Source organism: Tamandua tetradactyla, chromosome 2, assembly GCF_023851605.1.
Source record: "Tamandua tetradactyla isolate mTamTet1 chromosome 2, mTamTet1.pri, whole genome shotgun sequence".
Taxonomy (NCBI): Eukaryota; Metazoa; Chordata; class Mammalia; order Pilosa; family Myrmecophagidae; genus Tamandua; species Tamandua tetradactyla.
The window spans coordinates 124,237,724-124,259,809 of record NC_135328.1 but is presented as its reverse complement, the minus strand read 5'-3'; the positions used below and the strand labels follow the sequence as shown (position 1 = coordinate 124,259,809).

Here is a 22,086-nt window from a genome sequence, read left to right as displayed (position 1 = left end):
TGCCACAAAAACCTGTGTTTCTTTTTTTCCTTTTTCCGTAAGCCCTGCCCCCTTAGCGCCAGGAGAAAATCATCGACCTCAGCTTTGACCAGGTTCACCTGAGCTGGGGGTCTGTTTTCAGTAGTCACAATTTGTGAATTAGTTCCATACTTGAAGCTTAGTTGCGCACAGCCCCTGCTGCTGGTAAAGTCCCTTTTCTTTCTTTTCCCCTCTGGGAAGCAGCCTGGTGGGGAGGGGTGCCAGCCGCTGCAGTTTGGGCACCTCAGGGTTTTGAGGGGGCTCATAGCCAGTCCAGCTGGTCCAAACTGGGGTACCCTGTGTGTCCAATCACTGGCTTGGCCCCAGGAGCGGTTCTGTACTGTTAGTAGCTGTTCTGGAGGATGAACTAAATCCCACACCTTGCTAAGCTGCCTCTTGGCTCCATTGCCTGCTTGTGCTTTTGTTATGAAGTTTAAGAATCTGTTGTCTAATGAAAGGTCCTGAAGATTATTTCCCTGTATTTTCTTCTAAGAGTTGTATGATTTTACATTTAGGTTTTTGACCCATTTGAGTAAATTTTTGTATATGGTGTAAGACAGGGTCTACTTTCTTGCTTTTCCACATGGATATCCAGTTTTCCCAGTACCATTTGTTGAAGAGACTGTTTTTTTTCCCCATTGAATAGGCTTGGCATCCTTGTTAAAAATCACTTGGCCATACATGTATAGGTTTATTTCAGAGCTCTCAGTTCTATTTCACTGTTTTGTAATAAGTTTTGAAATTAAGAAGTGTGGGTACTCCACTTTCATTCTTTTTCAAGATGGTTTTGACTGTTAGGGGCCCCTTGCCTTTCCATATAAATTTGATGATTGGCTTTTCCATTTCTGCAAACAAGGTTGTTGGATTTTGTTGCAATTCTGTTTAATCTGTGAATCATTTGCATAGTATTGACATTTAACAATATTGTTTTCCTATCTGTTTACGTCAAATGCCCTTCTGTTGATTTAGTTCTTCAATTTTTTTCAGCAGTGTTTTATAGTTTTCTCTGTGCAGGTCCTTTACATCTTTGGTTAAATTTATTTCTAGCTGTTTTATTGTTTTAGATGGTATTGTAAATGGAATTATTTTTTTTAATTTCCTTTTTGGGTTGTTCACTGCTGGTGTATAGAAACACACAAATTTTTGAGTGTAAATCTTGAGCTCTGCCATTTTGCCGAATTAATTTATTAAGGAATTAATTTTTAAAATATGAAAACACCAGATTGTTGTTATGCTCTCTCAGGGTGTATCTCAGTAAGTACTTTCTATTTGGCTGATTTAAGGTGCATCCATTCCAAAAAAGGTTTTCTTGTTTATTTGAGACCTTGTTCTAGAAAGTATTTAAGGTAATTCCTTTTATTTATCTTTAGCCTCTGGTGCTACTTTTTTTTTTTTTTTTTTTTTTTACGTTTAGAATAATGACAAAGAAACATTCTCCTCTAGATTATAAGCAATTATGACAAAGAAACATTCTCTAGATTATAAGCAATTACCGGATATATAATACAAAGATATTAAACTACCATAAACCACAGTTGTGAATTATCAGCTTATTCAAGCATGTTGTATTGTATTAATACTCATAATAATTCTGTATAAGTAAATTCTGTGAAATGCTAGTTGCCTTAAAATGGAAAATCATGCTAACATAATTGGAAAGCAGTAGCTATAAAATGATACACATAAAGCTTTTCTGAATTTTCTTTTAATTCTTTAAGTTTGTCAGGAATCAAATTTACAAGGTTTTTTTTTTTAACTTTAGGAAACGTTATTAGCATTCAAAAATTTGTGGCTCAAAAATTTTAAGAAACATCAAGAAATACAACATCTCTATTCTCACTCTGAATAGTATTGATTGCTACAATAGTAGCGGTCAGGTGAACAACATACCTTGGGGATGTCTTGCATCCAATCCAGCTGGGTAGACTTGAACAAATTGTAGGATTTCTCTATACCTCATTTTTCTCATGTAAAATCCAGGTGATGAGCACAGCACATATAGGCCATCGAGTTATTTGAAGATTAAATATTTACAGCATTTGTAAAGCATTTACAAACATTGCCCAGTTTGTTTCCTGGTGCCTGGCCATGCAAAAAAACAAAAAACAAAAACATTATCCAAATAATTTCAAGTAATTTAAAAATTATTAAAAATTAATAACTTCAAGCATTTAAAAACATTGACCCCCAAAATTCCAAGCTTAATTTACCTCCCTTTGAGTGTGTGTTTGACTTAGTGATTCCTTACAAAGACCAGAGTATGGAAGAGGGAGAATAATAACAGTGGAGATGGTTGGCAAACCGTCATAACTTCTTTAATGCCATCTGCCCAAAAAAAGGTGTATTTTTCTGAAAATGCTAGCCACAACATGTCACATACCAGAGCTTAAAACCTTTTACCTTCTTACTGAGTATAAAATCTAGATTCCTTGCCATGGCATTCTAGGCTTGATGGTCTCATTCATACCTAGTTCACAACGGCCCCCTTTCCTCTCTCTCCCTGATCTGGCCTCACAAGCCTTACTCTAACTTGCATCCCAGCTTTTCCTACTGTAAGGCCTTTACCCATGATGTCTCTCTCATCTTGCCATGGCTGATCCCTTCTTTTCCTGCAAGTCTGTGCTCAGTGGTTGCCTCATCACTAATGCATTCCTTGGCCATCCTACCTAGAGTGTCCTCTGCCCTGCCATTTGCTGTTACTTTAGCTGTCCGATTTCCTTTACAGAGTCTATCTTATTATGAAATTGTCTTGATTATTTGTTTGTTCATTGTTTCTATAATGTCATTAGAAAGGTTGCTCCATGAGGAAAGGGAAACTGCCTATTTTATTAAGCCCTGAATTCTCAGTGCCTAGAGATTTGTAGGGACGCAATTATCATTTCTTGAATAAGTAAATGACTGAGTAAATAACAGAAATGTGCAGCACAGTTTCTGTAGATGTCAGGGATGAGAGAGAAGGTCAACTTCTCTAATGAGAACTAGATATGCTAGGAGAATCTCTAAACTATAAACATCTACTCATTTTTAAAACTTATTTTGATATAATTTCTAACTTACAGGAAAGTTGCAAATGTAATACAAAAATAATACACAGAACTCTAATATACCTCCATCAAGATTAACTTTTAATGTTTTGCTACATTTGTTATAGCATTCTCTATCTTCAACATCATCATCTAAAATATGATCTCTGTATCCATCATCTGTCTATTTTCTAAACCTTTGAGAGTAGGTTGCATAAGTCATGATCCTTCACCATTCACTATTTCCATGTATATTTTCCTAAAAACAAAGATATTCACTTATATGACCATAATAAGTACAATTATCAAGTTTAAGAAATTTAACATTGATATAAAACATTCAGACAATATTCCAGTGTTTTTCCCCATTGTCCTAATAATGTCCTTTGGGCCTTTCTCCTCCATTATTAGATTCTGGTGCTATTTTTAAGTAGTTATGCTATTATAACAGATTTGTGTTGTTTCTGTCTTGTCTGCTCTTCAGTTGTGTGCTCTCTTACAGTAAACAAGCTTTGTGATTTTTTTTTTACTATCCCTCTGAAAGCCTACAGACTTTTGTCTGATGTTGTATAGATTAGTTATCTAATGAGAATATGCAAATAATCTTTAAAAGAAGGTGTGAGAGGATGATAACCTTTTCTAGAATGATAAATGAAGAATACCTGATGTTTGAAAAAATCAATGCTGTACAGAGGTAAAAAAAAAAAATACAAGCTATGGCGAGTAGTAGATATGTAAGGATGCTGGGAAGGGGATACAGATAAGTTGGGGCCAAATTGATATTTCAAGTCTGCAAAACTAATTTTGTAAATATTTCTTTGGCAGTTGGGAGCCAGTGAAGGTTTTTTTAAAAATTTTTATTGTTATTTTTTATTAATTTTTAAATTAAAAAAATACAACAAACAAACGCAGACATTCCTAACTTTTGATCATTCTGTTCCACATATATAATCAGTAATTCACAATATCATCACATAGTTGCATATTCATCATCATGATCATTTCTCAGAACATTTGCATCAATTCAGAAAAAGAAATAAAAAGACAACAGAAAAAAATTCATACATACCATACCCCCCACCCCTCCCCCCATCGATCACTAGCATTTCAAACTACATTTAACGTTTGTTCCCTCTTTTATTTATTTTTATTCCATATGTTTTTTTTTTTGCTACTTTAATTTCAGCATGCATATATATCTTAGGTTTTACTTAGTATTATTTTTACTTTGAATTAATTATGAGGAAGACACAATAATCTTTCAGGCCTAAATTAATCTGCCTCTGAATACATCAGAACCTGATACAAAAAAATTAAAAGATTAGTTTCCTTATTAAAATAGCAATACTTCTTTTACTTAGTAGGATATGGAAAGAAAAGAAGTTTTAATGGGCAGTTCCCTACTTCTACTTCACTGAGTTTGAGGATACCTATAATGAATAAGTCAAATGGTAGCAGCTTGCCAACCTTTATTTGTGAGGATCAAACACAATCAACCATATAGACTGATTTATGTGATAAACCTCCTCCTCTTCCTGTTTTGGAGTTTTAAAAAAGTGGAATCGGTCTGTCGCGTCTTGGCAGGCGTTGGCTCTGGTTGCTGACCCTCGGGGAGCCGCGGCGGTCCAAAAAAAAAGTGGAATCTAAAACATCAACTGGAACCCCTTTTTTGTTTTCCCTCCATATGAAACATTTCATATGTTTTACTCAACTGTTGATAAGGTAAATAAAAGGAGCATCAGACACAAGGTTTCCAGTGAAAGTTTTTAAATGGGAGAGTGGTAACTTCCTAAATTGAAATATAAGATGTAATTTTAGTTTGTATACATACCAGGGCTATGTACAAATAGATTGTCATAGAAAACAAACACAGCAAAGAACTATCTCAAAATGTTAATATTAGCTGTCTCTGTAGTGAGATGTTGAGTAATTTTTTCTCCTTTTTATTGGTTCTACCTTTCCAAAAATGTCTGTTACTTTATGGTTGTGGAGTAAAGACACTTAAAAATAATTATTATGTGCTTCACTGTGAAATCTGTAGCATCTGTCTTTTCATACTTCCACCCCTTTATTTATTGAAAGGGTAAATGTCTTAAGACTGTCCTTCTGTGAAAAAATGTGAATGGCGAAGATGGCAGAGAACTTGAATGAAGCATCTGATCTTCAGCTTGGCTTTATCTTCCACCTTATTTTAGGGTTGTTGAAGATTCACTCCAGTCAGTCCAATCCCCAGCAGGCTGTCCTGACAATACCCAGTCAGCTGAAGCCACTCAGTGTGAACACGTCTGGAGGCGTACAGACTATCCTGATGCCTGTGAATAAAGGTGAGTCCTTCAGCCGTGGGCCTGCCCTCCTGTGGCTGTCTCCTGCCCATCTCGGAAGACAAGTCCAGGTTCTTCTAGGTAATGGGGCTTATCCGAGATGGGGATGCCCTTCCTTGTACTGCCTATTCTTTACAATTCCCCATTCCCTGGCCCCTAGAACTCTCGAGTCACACAATTGCTGGCTTCTAAATAGTGGCACGTTTCTTAAGTTGATTCATGGGAGGGAATATTTTAAACATTTATGAGAATTTAGGCTAATTGTATTTTTATGTAACTTAGTTTAGTGACAAGGCCCCATTTCTATATGTGAGGCTCAATTATCTGTGTACTTAGAGTAATATCAAGCCCAGTTGGTCAGATTGCTGTATTGAGAAAGGACTTTACCATTCCTTTTGTGGTGAAATTGTTTGGGGACTGTTAGTCTAATATAGGGCTACCTGAGGGGTCAGTCATTCTCATTACAGTAATTTTTATGGTTGTTGTGTCCCTTGTTATTTTGCCCTATAGTGGTTCAGTCGTTTTCTACCAACAAGTCTCCTACCATTTTGCCTGTAGCTGCCCCAACTCCAGTTGTCCCCAGCTCAACTCCAGCAGCTATTGGAAAAGGTATGTAGGAATTCACAACACTTTTGCTCAGAAGCTTTATGCAAGACATTACTGTAATCTGTATCCCTTGAATTTTCAGCCTCAGTTAATACATACTTAGTGGTTATAATAGACTTGACATTGAGGGAAACAGAGACAAATAAGCACCATTCCTACTGTTCTAGTTTGCTCACTGCCAGAGATGGATTGGTTTTTAATAAAAGGGTATTTATTTCATTAGTTCTTCAGAGGAAAGGCAGCTAACTTTCAACTGAGGTTCTTTTTACGTGGGAAGGCACAGGGTGATCTCTGCTGGCCTTCTCTCCAGGCCTCTGGGTTCCAACAACTTTCCCCAGGGTGATTTCTTTCTGCATCTCCAAAGGCCTGGGCTGAGCTGTGAGTGCTGAGATGAGGTATGCTGAGCTGCTTGGGCTGTGCTACATTGCACTCTCTCATTTAAGCACCAGCCAATTAAATCAAACATCATTCATTGCAGCAGGCATACCTCCTAGCCGACTGCAGATGTAATGAGCAACAGATGAGGTTCACGTATCATTGGCTCATGTCCACAGCAACAGAGCTAGGCACCTTCACCTGACCAAGTTGACAACTGAATCTAACTACCACCCCTACCCTCCAGGAACTTAACGGTTAGGTTGGGGAGAGTTGCAGTAGAGAGGACGCAGTGGTTGATGAATATAACATGTGGCCTGAAAAGTTACTGCTGAGATATTTCAGTCTATGATGTCTATTCAGGGTTTACAGGGGAATTTTTTTTGGTGGGGGGTTCGGGTTGCAGGTTTGTGTGGGGAATGGATTATAGCCTGGACTCTTTTGGAATGGAGGAGTTACAGCAGTGGAAAGATCAGAGGGCATGCTAGATGAAGGAAATAGAGACAGAGACTCAAGCTTGGTTTTGAGATGTGAACCAATTAGAGGGACTCATGGAGAATATAGTTGTGGCAAAAAGGCTTAGATAGAAGCAGGACTTTAGCTAGCTGGCAGTGACGGACATTTCTGAGTGTAAGAGTAGATCAAGATAGTGCAGTGGATTAGAATGACACATTTGACATCTATAATGTCCACAATAATAATAATTACTGTGTGGTGTTTACTATGCACCTTGCTAGCATGTACCACTAATCCTTATTCAAGGTAGCTATTATGCTCATTTTTCAGATGAGGAGACTCAAGTTTGTAGATATTAAATATAGACTTCTCATGTATAGAAAGCAGTAAAGCTGGAGTTTGAAATATGTTTGTCAGGTATGATGCTGGCTGCTTTTCAGTCATGCCAGGATCTTTCATGATATTCTTGGAAATAGGTGGATTTGTAACTTATTAGGTGACCATCTAAAGGAGGGGTTGGCAGACTATAGTTTTTTGCCTGTTTTTGTAAATGAGGTTTTCTTGGTACATAGCCATGTCCATCCAATTACGTATTGTGTATGAATACTTTCCTTCTGTAAGTGCAGAATTAAGTAGTTTCAACAGAGATCATCTGACTCACAAAGCCTAAAATAATTATTGTTTGGCCTTTTATAGAAAAAGTTTTGTACCCCATGATCTAAAGAGAGCTGAGGAAAGAATGAGTCTCAGTCTGAGAACTGACACATAGTTACACATACACCTGCCTCAGAAAGATTCTGATTTGATTAATTTTGGACTGGGGCCATAACATCTCAGATTTTTATAATTGAGGTAAAGTTTTATACTGTGAAATGCAAAGATATTAAACATACCACTTAATGAATTTCAACAAGTGTATAAACCCTACATAATCAGCACCCCATTCAAGGCTCAGAAATTTTCTTTATGTCATGCCCCTTCCAGGCAATTCCCATTCCCTGTAGACAACCACTGGTCTGGTTTCTATTTCTGTAGATTAATTGAGTCTACTTTTGACTTTATATAAATGGAAGCACATACATTCTTTTGTGTCTGGCTTCTTTGACTTAGCATAGTATTTTTGAGATTCATCCATGTTGTTGCCTTCAGTTTTATTTTGTTTATTTGGCATGGGCAGGCTCCAGGAATTGAACCTGGATCTCCAGCATGGCAGGCAAGAATTCTGCCACTGAGCCACACTGCTTTCATTTTTTATTACTGAGTAGTATTCCATATGGCATGATTGTATCTGCTTATCCATTCTCCTGTTGGTTAGAGTTGTTTCCAATTTGGAGCTATTATTTGCAAGTCTTTGAGGACGTATGTTTTCATTTCCTCTAGTAGAATAGGCAGGTTATAGGACAGGTGTATGTGTAACTATAAGAAACTGGTAAGTATTTTCCCAAGTTGTACCCTTTTACACTCCCACCACCAGTATGTGAGAGTTACAGTTGCTCATATTCTCACCAAACATTTGATGTTGTCAGTCTTTAATTTTAGCCATTCTAGTGGCTGTGACTCAGTGACTTGAATGAATCAACACAGAAAGTATGCTTATCACATTCTGGGTGGCATTAATATGAGAACAATTAACCTGGATGTAGAAACAGGACCTACCATGATATTAATGAAGGAGAGCAATGTACACAATCTAACAAGGTGATTAATAGAGATAATTCTAAGGTATTGAGGTTGATTCCTAAATATGCACCACACAAGTGCAGGATGATTGCATGTAAGCTGAACTATTGCATCTGTGAAAAAAACTTAAAGATTTCAGTGATTAGTAAGTTCAGTAGAAATAGTTTCATGTGACTGTTAGAAAAGCCGGTGAATTTGCCTAGGTAATACAGAATCCAGAATGGAGGAGGAAGCAGCCCGTGAATCTCATGTCCTTTTCTGAGTACAGTACTTGAAAGGAGTCAGACCTGAAAAGTGTCTTCAAATATGTGAATGGCCATCTTGTCGAAGCAAGTTAGACAAGTTCCCTGTGATCCTAAGGATCATGTGTAGAAGTAACCACGAGACATTTTAGTTCAGAGTACAAAAAACTTTCTGATGGAATTGTTAGAAGATAAAATAGGTTGTCTTGGGAAGTAGTGAGTCCCCATTGTGAAATTGCTTAAACAGGCTAAATGACCTCAGGACTACATATGGGGATTTACTGTGGGCTGGTGGCTGGAAGAATATTTTTGTAAAGGCTTCCTTAACCTGAAAATGCTCTGATTATGTAATTCTGTAGTGTTTGAATGCCAGATTAAAGTGAGTATACTTGAACCTGCAGAACTGGAGTATCTGAACTTTTTCAGAGAGCTTCCTTTTTTCTTGAAGTCTTGGAATCACTAGGGGTTGAGAGAATTTGCATTGTTAACCATGAAATTCCTGGGCTGAATTGGGAAAAGTGCACTGGAAAATCCCGTAAGTTTAAAGAAGAGAGATGTGGCAGTAGCATCTGGTTAGTACTACCATGTAGGACATAAAAACTTGTTGTTAAAGGAAGGATTTCTACTTTGAGAGGATGCAGTAGATTGCAGTAACCCAACACACTTCCTGTAATGATTAATTATTAATTATTAATAATAATTAATAATTATTATTAATGATGTAAAATAAATTATAAAAATCATATTTTTAAAGACATCAGAAGGGTGTAGAAGGCCCAAGGACTATATGAAGTAGAATTCGAGAGAGGGGAGAGCCCTTCCATGGTGAGCTGACTGAATATTAGGTGTGGTCCACATGGGTAAAAGAGAAACCAGTGAGAGTTTTAGTGGCTACACAAGATCAGTGTGAAAGATTAAAACTCAAGGAGCTGAAACACTAATTGGTTTTCCCCACGGGACATTGCTGGATTTGGGGACTGAATTCATGGGGCTGGGAAGCTAGGCCAAGGACTGTTGTAAAGGTACAGTGAAGTCTTCTATAAAATCATAGTGCTTAGGAAACAGTTTGACTAGAGGGAAAGGCTTGCTTCAAACATATAACTGGTGTCCTGAAGCCATTTGCCCGATTTTGAAGTGGAAGACTTAAGTTGAAGATTTCCTGAACGACAGAACTAACTATCTTAGATTTTCAGAGCTGAGGCTATAGAGACCCCCTTAATTCTCAATCATAAGCCCAGGCAGGGCACACCTGAGAAATAGGGATGATCCACAGGTAGACAGAGTCTGACTAAGGCTTCAACCTGTCCCTGGCCCTGCTCAGTTTCGGACTGGACTTAGCCAGTTACCCAGTCTGTACCAGAGGGAAGTTAGCCCTCTCTTGTGGAAGATGTCCATAAGAGACAGTTCAGTAGTTCTTTTTTACACAATGTTGAGCATATGGTAAGCAATATTAAAAGATATTCAAAAAGGCAGAAAAATGTAACCAGTTTTTGAGAGAACTAGCCAATTTAAGTAAACTTACAGGTAATCCAGCTATCAGAGATAACTGGCAAGGGCTTTAAAATAAGCGTGATTCATGTGTTGAAGAAGAGGTGAACAAAATGGAAGGGAAAAAAACCAGAAAATTTTATTAGAGACTGGTAGAACATAAAACATCTAAAATATGTGTAACTTGAGATCTCTGCAGAAGAAAAGGAGAGATTAGAGCAGAGGCACTATTTGAAAGAATAAATTTTTCATAACTTAAAAAACACCCAACTACAGATTTAAAAAGCTCATCAAACTGTAAGCAGCATAAATTCAAATGAACCCACATCTAGGTAATCATAGTCAAACTGCTAAAAACCAGAGACAGAAAAAAAGTAGAGTGAAAAAAGCACACTCTATCTTCAAAAAAGGAAGACACAATAGCTGGCTTTTCAAGAGAAATTAAGAAAGCCAGAAGACACAGGCATGGCATCTTTAAAGTCCGGGATGCATGGTAGGAAAACTGCCAATCTAAAATTTTTTAACCACTAAAAATATTCTTTTCAGAATTAAAGATGAAATAAAAACATTGCAGACAAATAAAAGCTGTGAGGATTCATTGTGAGCAGAACTGCACTACAGGAAATACTTAAGGAAGTTCTGTAGAAATGAAAATGATCCTAGATGAAAACTGGAACTGTAGAAAGAATGAAAAACACTAGAAAAGGTTGTGGGGGGGAATGGTGTCTTGTGGAGTTGATAGCAGCTGTAGAAGCAAAGTAAGTGACACCAGGAGTGCCTAGGGCAGAAGTGGGGCAAAGAGTAAACAACTGGAGAGCTTAGATGACCAGATGCACTGTAAAGATACACCATGTAGCATTAGCTCAAGAACAGACAGGCAGTGGGACAGAAAAGAGACCCCACACATACATGGCTACTGGATTTATGACAAATTCAGTAGGTAAAAGATGTTCTTTCCAATACATAATGCTGGGATAATTGAGTATATCCATATGGGAATACAGTGAGCCTGGTCCCTACTTCACCCCATAAACAAAAATTAGAGTTAGGTGATAGTCCTAAATATGAAAGGTAAAGCGGTAAAGCTTCTAGAAGAAAACCTGAAAATGTCTTCATGACCTTGGACAAAGATGTTCTAAACAACACATGCAAGAAAACTACCGTAAAAGAAAATATTGATAAATTGGACTTTACTGCCATTGGAAACGTTGCTTCATATGGGATGACATTAGATAAGGGAAAACCCAACCACAGACTAGGAGATATTTGCAGTGTATCTGACAGAGGACACATCCAGAATAAGCAGAGATCTAAAAATCAATATGAAAAAGGCTGTGGTGAATTGAATTAGTACCCCAGAAAAAACCACCTTCTTAATATCAATCCATACCTGTGGGTGTGAACCCAGTGTAGATAGGTGCTTCTGAAGATTCATTTTAATCAGCAAGTGGCCCAGCCTCGATGAGGCTTTATGAAGAGAAAGCACATCCAGGAGCTGGAAGGAGGGCACCCAGAGAAGAAAGGAGAGGACATGTCATGTGACAGGAATATCATGGGGGGCCCAGAGGAGAAAGGAGAGGGCATGCCACGTGGCAGGGATGTCATGGGGGGGCCCAGAGGAGAAAGGAGAGGGCATGCCACGTGGCAGGGATGTCATGGGGGGGCCCAGAGGAGAAAGGAGAGGGCATGCCACATGACAGAAAAGTTGAGGCAGAGCCCAGAGGAGAAAGGAGAGGACATGCCACATGACAAAAAAGTCGAGGGGGAGCCCAGAGGAGAAAGGAGAGGACATGCCACGTGTCAGGAATGTCATGGGGGGCCCAGAGGAGAAAGGAGAGGACATGTCGTGTGACAGGAAAGTTGAAGGGGGCCCAGAGGAGTAAGGAGAGGACATGCCACATGACAGAAAAGTCGAGGAACCTGAGGTTGCCAACCAGCCAGAACCATGTTCAGCCCGGGAGGCTGAAACCACAAGCAGGTAAAATTCCTGTTGCTAAGCCAACCCATTTTGTAGTGTTTGTCTAGAAAAACAGGGAAACTAAGGCAAAGGCTCACAACTAATCTTTTTTAATGGTTAAAAGATGTGAACAGGCATTTAATAGAAGAGGATATCATAATAGCTCATAAGCATATGAAAAGTCTTTCAGCCTCATTAGTCATCAAGGAAGTTCAAGTTAAAACAATAGTGAGATACTCTTCCACCCACCAGAATCACCAAAGTTAAAAGGACTAACAATACAAAATGTTGGCAAGGATTGGAAGCAACTAGAACTTGAATACACTGCTACCGATAGAATCATTTTGGAAACCATTTTGGAAGTTTCTAATAAAGTTGAACACTCACCTGCCCTATTCCAGGAAGCCTATGTCTAGAAAATGAGTATATGTCTACTAAAAGATGCATACCAGAATGTTGTGGTGTTATCAATAATAGCTAAAAAAGATGTTGATGCAAAAGAGCATGCACAGTATGATTTCAGTTATACGAAATTCAGAATGAGCAAAAGGCAGGATGGTGGTTATTGTTGGCAGGAAGGGATTGGAAGCAAGGAAAAGGGAACCTGCTTGAGAGCTGGAATGGTCTGTTAATTTGGTCATTACTGGGAGTAAACACCAGTAAAATGAATCAAGCTGCACACTTAATGTTTATGCACTTTACGATGTGCACGTTATGCAGCAGTAAAACGTAAAAGGGGGGAAAGCACATGCACTAATATATCTCATTTGTAAACAAGTGTTATAGGTAGCTCCTGAAGGGTAATGAGTAAGAATATGACATTAATGATGTCCTTTAAGGAAAATTTTCTGGTGCTGATGGATTGTGGGGGAAGGTTGTGCGTCAGGGAAAGTTGATGCAGAAGCAGTAGTTTATGGTGAAGTTTTGTTGATTTTTAATTCTAACAATAGTCATTTATTTAAGAAAACAGTAGTAACAATAGTCTATCCAAACAATGGAATACTATATTTGTAATGCTGTTAAAAGAATTTTTAATGATACACAAAAATGTTACAGTCATGGTTTTTTGATCCAAGAAGGTTGTAGAAGAAAAAGAAAACCCATGCACTTGAGATATTGCTATTTTCCATCAATAGATTTGGTAATATTAAAAGCCTAATGTGATGAACTTGGAGATTTCAGGCAGAGTGGATTTGATTTTTGCCTTCTGCCTTGTGTCCCAGAACATGAAGATATTGCTGAAAGTTGATAAAGTTAGCTGAAGGGATACTGTCCAAAACTTAGCACAGCTGGCCTTGTATTTTTATTTGGCATTGTTTGGTTGCTTGTGTGAGTGTGTGAGGGCTCTGCATGAGCCTGGAGCTGCCCGCCTGAGACCTAAGTGAACAGTGCGTCCCTTGTCTGCTGACCTTGTGACACTGGCCATCTCATTCTCCTTGGCTGTGTCACCACTGCAGATGGAGGAGGAGCTCCTGTGTGTGCCCTGCCCATGTGTTCCCTGCCCCATGGGTCTTGACGCTCCTGCCCTGCCTGCGTGTGCCCTGCTGCATATGCCCTGCCCTGTGGGTCCCTGATGCTCCTGCCCGGCCTGCGGGTGCCCTGCCTGCGGGTGCCCTGCACCGTGGGTCATGACACTCCTGCCCTGCCTGTGTGTGCCCTGCCTGCATGTGCCCCGCCCCATGGGCGTATGTGCCCCACCTGTGTGCCCTGCATTGTGGGTCCTGACACTCCTGCCCTGCCTGCATGTGCCCTGTCCCGTGGGTCCCTGATGCTCCTGCTCCCCCTGCACGTACCCTGCCTGCGTGTGCCCTGCCCTGTGGGTCCTAATGCTCTCTGTGTTGCTTTTCCCTTGTAGTGAAGACTGAACCTGCAACACCTGGGTCAGCCTGCCTCACTCAGGAGGGCCAGACAACAGTGAAGACAGAAGAAAGTTCTGAGCTGGGAAACTATGTCATTAAGTAATTGTTTCACTCCTGTTAAAGGAGCTCTGCTTTGAGTCTTTTTACAGTGCTTTTTAAAAACCACACCTGTGACAGCTGAGTGTGTGTGTGTGTGTGTGTGTGTGTGTGTGTGTGTGTGTGTGTGTGTGTAGGGTTGTGCACGTGGAGTCAGGCCCCTTCACCCACGTGCAGTGAGCATGTGTTACCGTTGATGCACAGATGCAGTCTCCATGCACACCTGGAGGCTGCAAATTGGGTAACAGATCTCCCACCAGCTGAGCTTGCCAACAAGTACTTTCTTTGCTAAATTGTTAGCATGAAACTTCTCATGGTGGAATTACTAAGGTGTGTACACACCTGCCATACATACTCAGGGCTTCTTTAAAAAGGATTCCTGAGATTTACCTCTGACCACATACTTGGAAATACCTCAAACTTCTGGGAGCAATAATTTAGCCACTTTACCATGATAGATGGAGGCCTGAGTTGTAAAAACCCTGAGATAGCTGTGTGATAAAATGTTTATGCTTTAGAATAAGTTTGTGTTGCTATTTAATTTAAAAAATATAGATACATTAAATGTGAAATTTGCATAACTTGCCATTCTTTAGATCTCATCTTACTGAATTTTGACATTTTCTTTTTAAACATAGAATTCTTCATTTATAAAGATGCCTCTCTGTGGCAGGAAAGGTTTGCCAGTACAATTGGCTTAAGTTATAAACCCCCAAAAAGGGGGATAGATGTATAAATATGGTGGGAGCAGGAGATGGAAGCTTCTAGTGTATCTGATTTATTGCTTTACTTTTCTTTTATCTTTCTTAGGATAGACCATTTAGAGACTATCCAGCAACTCTTAACAGCGGTAGTAAAGAAGATCCCATTAATCACTACAAAAAGTAAGACAATTAGACTGACTATATGGATTTTTTTTTAACTTGTGAACCAGTTGTGATATTGGTTCATCTGAATCACTTGGTATTATAAATACGTAAAATTGTGGAAGTTATTACCTTATGAGATTTTAACTCATTTGCTGCAGGAGTTTTTAAAGTTCACTGGGTCTCGGTCAACCAATAAGCCTTTCATTGTTTTCAGTGGGTTTGATCTACAGAAGAAATTTTTTTACATTTTATTTTTACATATAAATCATACCTCTGTAGTGTTTGGGATTAAAACTCTGCATTAATTTTAATGTTTATTAGTGATAAAAGAAATTAGCATTTGCCTACAATATGCCACAGCCTGTGCAGGCACATTTACTATTTTTTTTTATCACATCCTCCCCATGAGATAGTTGAGATCTCCAATTTTGCAGATGAGAAACATTAAGGATAAAAAAGATTAAGTAACATACTCAAGATCACATAGTTATGCTGGTGAGGTAGGATACAAACTCAATTCTGATTGACTCCAAAGCCTGCTAATCTTTCTCTGACACTCCCTGTCACTCACTTTGTATAAAGATGGTTTTCAAGAGCCTCAGAGTGATGTCTGCTGTGTCACTGCCCATTGCTAGCAATATTGAACCATTTGCTTCAAGAGTGGGCGGCTCTTACTGTGGGAGCAGATCCGCTGTGGAGACAGACACATATGTCAAGAGCACCGTGGACCTTTAGAGGGAGGGATAAAGCAGGTTGTTAGACCACTTATAGTCATGGGGCTGCTAGAATGATAGGACCCCTGCTTATTCTTTCCAACTTTAATAGCAAAAAAAAAAAAATCTCTTTTCCTCAAAGTTTGGGATTATTTTAAAGAAATTAATTCAAAGTAAGCTTTTAGTGACATTTCCCCAGCTCAGCAGACTTAAGATTGAAAATACAAAAATTTTTTTTCTTCACTTTAGATACAAATACAGAATATTAGAGCAGGAAGGGGCTTCAGAAAACATCTTTCCTGCTGTTCTCATTTTACAGATGATAAAACTAAAACCCTAGAAGTGCTGTGGTCTGGCCAAGGCACTCGGCGAGGTAACCTAACAGCCAGGACAGGCCAGCTGGGCCGTCTCGGGTCTCCTGGCCTCCAGTGTTGAACCATTTCCATTTATTTTAATACTTTTATGCATTGAGGGCCTTTTCTCTAGTAGAAAGTGGGGTGGCCATTTGGGTCCACGTGGATGTGATGCCTCCTCTTTTAAGGAAAAGTCTTCTGGGTTATTCTGCATCTAACCTGCTCTGTAAGGAATATACATCCAACAAAGAGATCTGAAGAAGCTATTGAATAGACCTCCAGCAAATAAGATTTGGTTTGAATCATAACTTTATTGAGAATTTGCTGGATATGTGCATTCTAGGTGAAGATGCCAGCTGTTTTTCTGCAAAGTCTGTAGAGCAGTATTATGGCTGGAACATTGGAAAAAGGAGAGCCGCTGAGGTAACCCTGTGTATGTTGATTTGATATGCAGGCTGCTTCTGAGAGCCTGTGGGGAGAAAAGAGCGGGAACATTTGTGCATTCTGGCTGCCTCTGTAAACCTTGTCATATGGAACAATAATATTTGCAGCTTATTTTGCTAAAATATTTGATAGAATTTTTTCCTCAGTTAAAAACTCTCATTCTTCAAAGAACTATAGCTAGCCTTTGAAAGGCCACTTTTCCTTTGTTAGTAGAAATATTACACACATTTTTGAAAAAATATATGGATTTCAAAACATTAAAATACATGTATTTGGTAAGTGCTTACAGTGTGCTTGCAGTGAGGTTGTAAGAAGAGAAAATAGTATGACATGTGTAGAGGCTATTTAAGGAGCGGTGAGAACCAGTGTGGCAGCTGTGGGGAGCGCTGGGGCAGGAGAGGGGTGACCTGGTGAAAAGCCTTATACACCAAATCTAGGAGTGGGTTTTATTTTGTAAGCATTAGGGAGCCAATCAAAGTTGTACTGCTTTTTTTTTTTTGCATGGGCAGGCACCGGGAATCGAACCCAGGTCTCTGGCATGGCAGGCGAGAACTCTGCCTGCTGAGTCACCGTGGCCCGCCCTGTATTGCTGCTTCTTTTTAACTGGGGAGTAACACAATCATGTTGTTTTCTTTAGGAAAAAAAAAAATCATAAAAAGTGAGCACGGTTATTTACAATCAGGTGATTGGTTTCAAAATGCTACTAATTATGGTTCAAAAATTGTTTCCTAAGTGGCAAAGAGCAATGACAATGCGAAAAGTCCTACAAGAAACACTGGAGAAGAATTCGCGATTCCACCACCTGACTCCCCTTAAAACCAAGCACATTGCCCGCTGGTGCCGCAGCCACGGCTACACCCCGCCCGATCCCGAGAGCATGAGGGGCGACAGAGACTCCATGGAGGACGTGCTCACGCAGATCGACAGTGAGCCAGGTAGGCCTTCGGGGAGACGACCTGAGAGGCTTTTCCCGGTGAATGTCCTCATCGCTTCAGCACCAGCTTTCGGACCACCTCCACCCACCGATTTTCAGTGCTCCTTTCTCGCTTTGAGGACTTGGGAGAGTTGCCATGGGAGATGAGACCCCTTGCTCATCTCTTGCCGTGCACTCCTGCCCCTCCCCCTGGTCTGTACGGTGCCCACAGAACTGTTTGTTCCCCAGCATCTGAAGCCTTGCTTGTTTTGTGCTCTGGGAGCCCGTGCCATCCCATGAGCATGCATCTGCTCATCCAGGAGTCCCCTCCTTGGCACCCTTTGAAGTCTTCTTTGAAGACTTTCTTAATCTGTGTCCTTCCCTTCAGAGAGAAGCAACTTCTTTCTCTGCCACCTCATAAATTTCCTACAGCCAGTTGGCAGTCCTGTCCTTAAATACGGAGACTGGGTGTACCTGTGATCTCATCTCCAGCACCCAGCTAGTAAACGTGCCACCTGGAGTTGGGAGCAGAGAAGGAAAGTAGGAATAATGTTGTAGGTCGAAGGAACTGTGTGTCATTGTAGAGAGGACAGCAACACTATGGTAGGGGGTGGGGGGTGGCCTCAATAGAAGGTATTTGGGGAATTTCACCTTGAAGAATAAGAAGGGCAGTTTTCTCCCCTCATCCCCATGTCTGAGAGAGCAGAAGTTGCACCTCCCTGTCTGTCTGAGAGAACCTGAAGCACAGAGCTGGGGTCCTTCAAGACTCAGCGTAAGTCCCACTTTTACTTTCCTGAGGGTTCACAGGGGATGAGCTGTGCTTTCTCCAATCTCCTGTAGAACAGTGTACTGTTTTTTTTCTTAAATTGCAGTTACATCACATATATCTTAAAGCAAGATGCCTGTCTCTGCTTTTCTATCTCATGAATTACCTGGTTCTCATAGTTATAGATTCATAGAATTTTAGAACTGAGAGATTAGCTCCCGGAATACTTAACCCTCTTCTTCTCTGGTCTCAAACTGTTGGTCTTGTGGAGAGTGAACGTCCTTTGGCCACCACAGCAGTCTAAGACTGGTTCTCTGTCACTTAGAGTACCCGTCGTCCTTCTCCTGTGCTGACAGCCTCTGCCGGAAGTTGGAGGACCTGCAGCAGTTTCAGAAAAGAGAACCTGAGAACGAGGAGGAGGTGGATATCCTCAACCTTTCAGAGCCTTTGAAGACAAACATCAAAAAAGAACAAGAAGAGAAACAAGAAGAGATGAAATTCTACCTGCCAGCAACCCCAGGGTCTGAATTCATTGGGGATGTCACACAGAAGGTAAGAGCTGTGGATAGTGATGTCAGGTCACAAACCAGGTGTGAGATACTCAGAGACAACCTTAGAAACTCGGACCCAGATTTCCCTGATGAAGTAAATGTATAATTTGTGAAGGCCTGGTAGGTAAATGGGTATGCTCTCCAGGTACCCATCTTAAAAAATATCAGAGCTGTTGCCCCAGAAAATTTATCCACGTGGACGTGTGGCTTATTGAGCATGAAATTGGAGCAGAGGCAGCTAGGTAAAGAGAGCTTTTCACTTTCTTCTCACCTGCCTCAGGGGAAACATCTTTCCCTCTGGAGGCATATCATGCTATTTCCAACCTATCTTTTGAGGGAAATCTTTTCCTGACATATTTTCAGTTCCCAGTGTCCTGGGTATGGCATAGGGTGGCACATACCGCTGTATATACAGGAGAGAATTACTTCTGATGAAACTTCACAGATGCTCGGGACCCAAAGTGAAAGACAGTGTTTGTTTTTACTTAACAGGAGGAAATGAAAAATGGGGCAAGACACAATTTCCAAGCATCTATTAACTTAGATTTTGCAAATAGCACCTTAGAGGCTGAATGCAGGCCTTCCAAGTATTGATCCATCCCAGAATTCATGGCAAACCCTGATCATGTTCTGTGAACAAGGTTTGGGGCTAGAAACAGGATTATAATAGAATTTTCAGCAATCAGAAACATGGAAGAATAACCTGTTCTTCCAGTTGTTGTATTCTGTGTTACTTCCCGTGAGTTTCATCCAGTGTGTTTGTTGGGCCTTCTCCACTCGGGGGTCTCTGGTATCAGCAGTATGTACTTGTCTGCAGAGGCTTTTTAAGGTATAGAAACAGGAACAGATGGCCTCCTTCTTCCTTTCCAGATTGGGATCACCCTGCAGCCCGTGACCCTCCACGGGAACGTGTGTGCATCGGTGATAGAGGACATGATGTTAAAGGTGCGTGTCTGCTGGGGCCTGTGTCCAGTCTGGATCCAGGCTCTTTCCACGTAAATCCGGTTTCATCTGAGCTTTTCTGCGAATGTCCTGACAAAGATAACTTTATTTAGTGCTATTTAGATGGCTTTTAAAAAAGTATTCTGGGGGTTAGGGTCGATGCTCTCATTGCTTTAAGGAGGCGGCAAAGGCAAAATGTTGAGTTTTCTCTATATGTCATACCACAGCAGAGAAACAGCCAGAAGTGTCCTGTCCCTCGGTGTTCTAATTTGCTAGCTGCTGGAATGCAATGTACCAGAAATGGAATGGCTTTTAAAAAGGGGAATTTAATATGTTGCTAGTTTATAGTTCTAAGGCTGAGAAAATGTCCCAATTACAACAAGTCTATAAAAATGTCCAATCAAAGACATCCAGGAAGAGATATCTTGGTTCAAGAAGGCTGATGAAGTTCAGGGTTTCTCTCTCAAATGAGAAGGCACGTCGCAAATGCAGTCACAGTTTCTCTCTTGGCTGGAAGGGCACGTGGCGAGCAAGGCATCATCTGCTGGCTTTCTCTCCTGGCCTCCTGCTTCATGAAACTCCCCAGGAGGCATTTTCCTTCTTCATCTCCAAAGGTCGCTGTCTAGTGGGCTCTCTGCTTCTCATCGCTATGTCATTCTTCTCTGCTCTCTCTGAATCTCTCATTCTCCAAAATGTTTCCCCTTTTATAGGACTTCAGAAACTAATCAAGACCCACCCAAATGGGTGGAGACATGCCTCTACCTAATCCAGTTTAACAACCACTCTTGATTAAATCACGTCTCCAGGAAGATGATCTGATTACAGTTTCAAACATAGAATACTGAATAGGGATTAGAAGAAACAGCTGCCTTTACAAAATGGGATTAGGATTAAAACATGGCTTTTCTAGCATATATACATCATTTCAAACCAACACACTGGGCAAGGAAATAATAAAACCACACTACTTTTACCCAGCCTGATCCTAGTATAGGGATTCTTTTCTGGTGGATACCCCTCAGTTATAAGGATACCTCAGTAGCAGTCCTCATCTTTGTTTTCCCTATAAACAATGTCTGATTAATGAAAATTGTCCTGACTCATAATTTCTCAGAATCATGGCCTCCATATATCATTTGTAGTGTGTTATTCAGACTTTTACCTATTCCTTAAGAACTGTTTGACCCCTCGATGCATTCTCAGATGTTTAGTGTGAGGGATGGGGTAAGATGCATACCTTCTGCTAGCATGTGGGAGACTGTTTGAGACTCACTCGTTCTGTTACAGGCTACGGAGCAGCTGGTGAGTGATATCCTGAGACAGGCTTTGGCAGTTGGCTACCAGACAGCATCTCACAACAGGTACTGTGATCTCTTTGTGGGTAGTGTGAATTTTACAGGTATTTGTCAACAGTTCAGCTGCCCTCCAATATATTTTATACTTAAATCAATCCAGTAAGAGAAGGAATGACATTGGTTGGGACATACTCAGAGTCAGACAGACTCAAGCATCTGCTCAGTCATTTTGAGAGAAATCCCTTCGTCGTAAAATCCCAGCTTTGCCTGGAGATCTGTACCTTCCTAGTCACTGCTGCATAGACCCCCAGAACTCTGTTAGGTTACGGGGTTGAACAAATACCAGCTCTTTGCAATTAAAGCTAATAACATGGTCATTATGTGTTCAGTGTTGGGGCCAGGTATTACTTACATTACTTAATTTATTTTTCATTGCAAAATTACTGTTCCCTTTTTAAAAATGAGTAAACTGAGCTTTGAAAGGTAATTCTAGCTCACTTTCCCAGCAGATACATGATAGAACCTACATGCATGCAAATTCATGTCTCACTGGCTCTGGTGCCATAGGCTTCCCGCCGCTCTTTTTTTGATCGATTGAGACACTGAGTCCTGCTCTGTTGTTAGCCCCGAAAGAGTGACCGGCTGGCCTTTTGTACACATCTGACATTCCTTTCAGAGGAAACAAATATTATTTTACCCTGTTCTGCTAAGCCCTGTCATAAATGTACACAATTGTAACAAACTGCCTGAGGACACAGGCCTAAAAAGAGCAGTGCTACGTCAGATGTCACAGTACTAGAATATGCTGGGCAGGGTATCGAGGCCTTTAAGAAAGAAGAAGGGGGATAAAATAGAGTTTCAGTCATGATATTTGTTGTCCTGCTTGCAATCCAGGGGTGTGCTGGATGGCTGCCCGCTGGTCCCTGCGCACCCCCAGGCCCTGACTCTCGGAGACCTAGAGTGACACCCATCTTTCAGGGAGAACGTTTACAGCCACACCAGCCTTGGCATGGCCCCAGGTCTCAGGGTGCTGTGGTGGTGCTGCTCACCGCTCAGTCCGCTGACACTGAGTACAGATGGATTTCTGTGGCACGTCCACTGCTTCCTTTCTCTTGTCTC

General features: G+C 40.5%; 1 protein-coding gene across 4 annotated transcripts in view; it reads left to right on the top strand.

Annotated features, from left to right (window-relative positions):
* YEATS2 (YEATS domain containing 2) overlaps positions 1 to 22,086 on the top strand; it is a 194,398-nt gene that overhangs the window by 169,178 nt on the left and 3,134 nt on the right. For 3 of the 4 annotated variants that reach the window (XM_077148751.1, XM_077148749.1, XM_077148750.1), the window contains exons 22-30: positions 5,237 to 5,365; positions 5,873 to 5,971; positions 14,022 to 14,124; positions 14,932 to 15,005; positions 16,400 to 16,479; positions 17,234 to 17,435; positions 18,505 to 18,731; positions 19,601 to 19,675; positions 20,960 to 21,033. In XM_077148751.1, coding sequence (XP_077004866.1) covers positions 5,237 to 5,365; positions 5,873 to 5,971; positions 14,022 to 14,124; positions 14,932 to 15,005; positions 16,400 to 16,479; positions 17,234 to 17,435; positions 18,505 to 18,731; positions 19,601 to 19,675; positions 20,960 to 21,033 — 1,063 coding nt within the window. Of the gene's footprint in view, positions 1 to 5,236; positions 5,366 to 5,872; positions 5,972 to 14,021; positions 14,125 to 14,931; positions 15,006 to 16,399; positions 16,480 to 17,233; positions 17,436 to 18,504; positions 18,732 to 19,600; positions 19,676 to 20,959; positions 21,034 to 22,086 lie in introns of those variants that run through there. The other variant, XM_077148753.1, reaches the window with a different exon arrangement.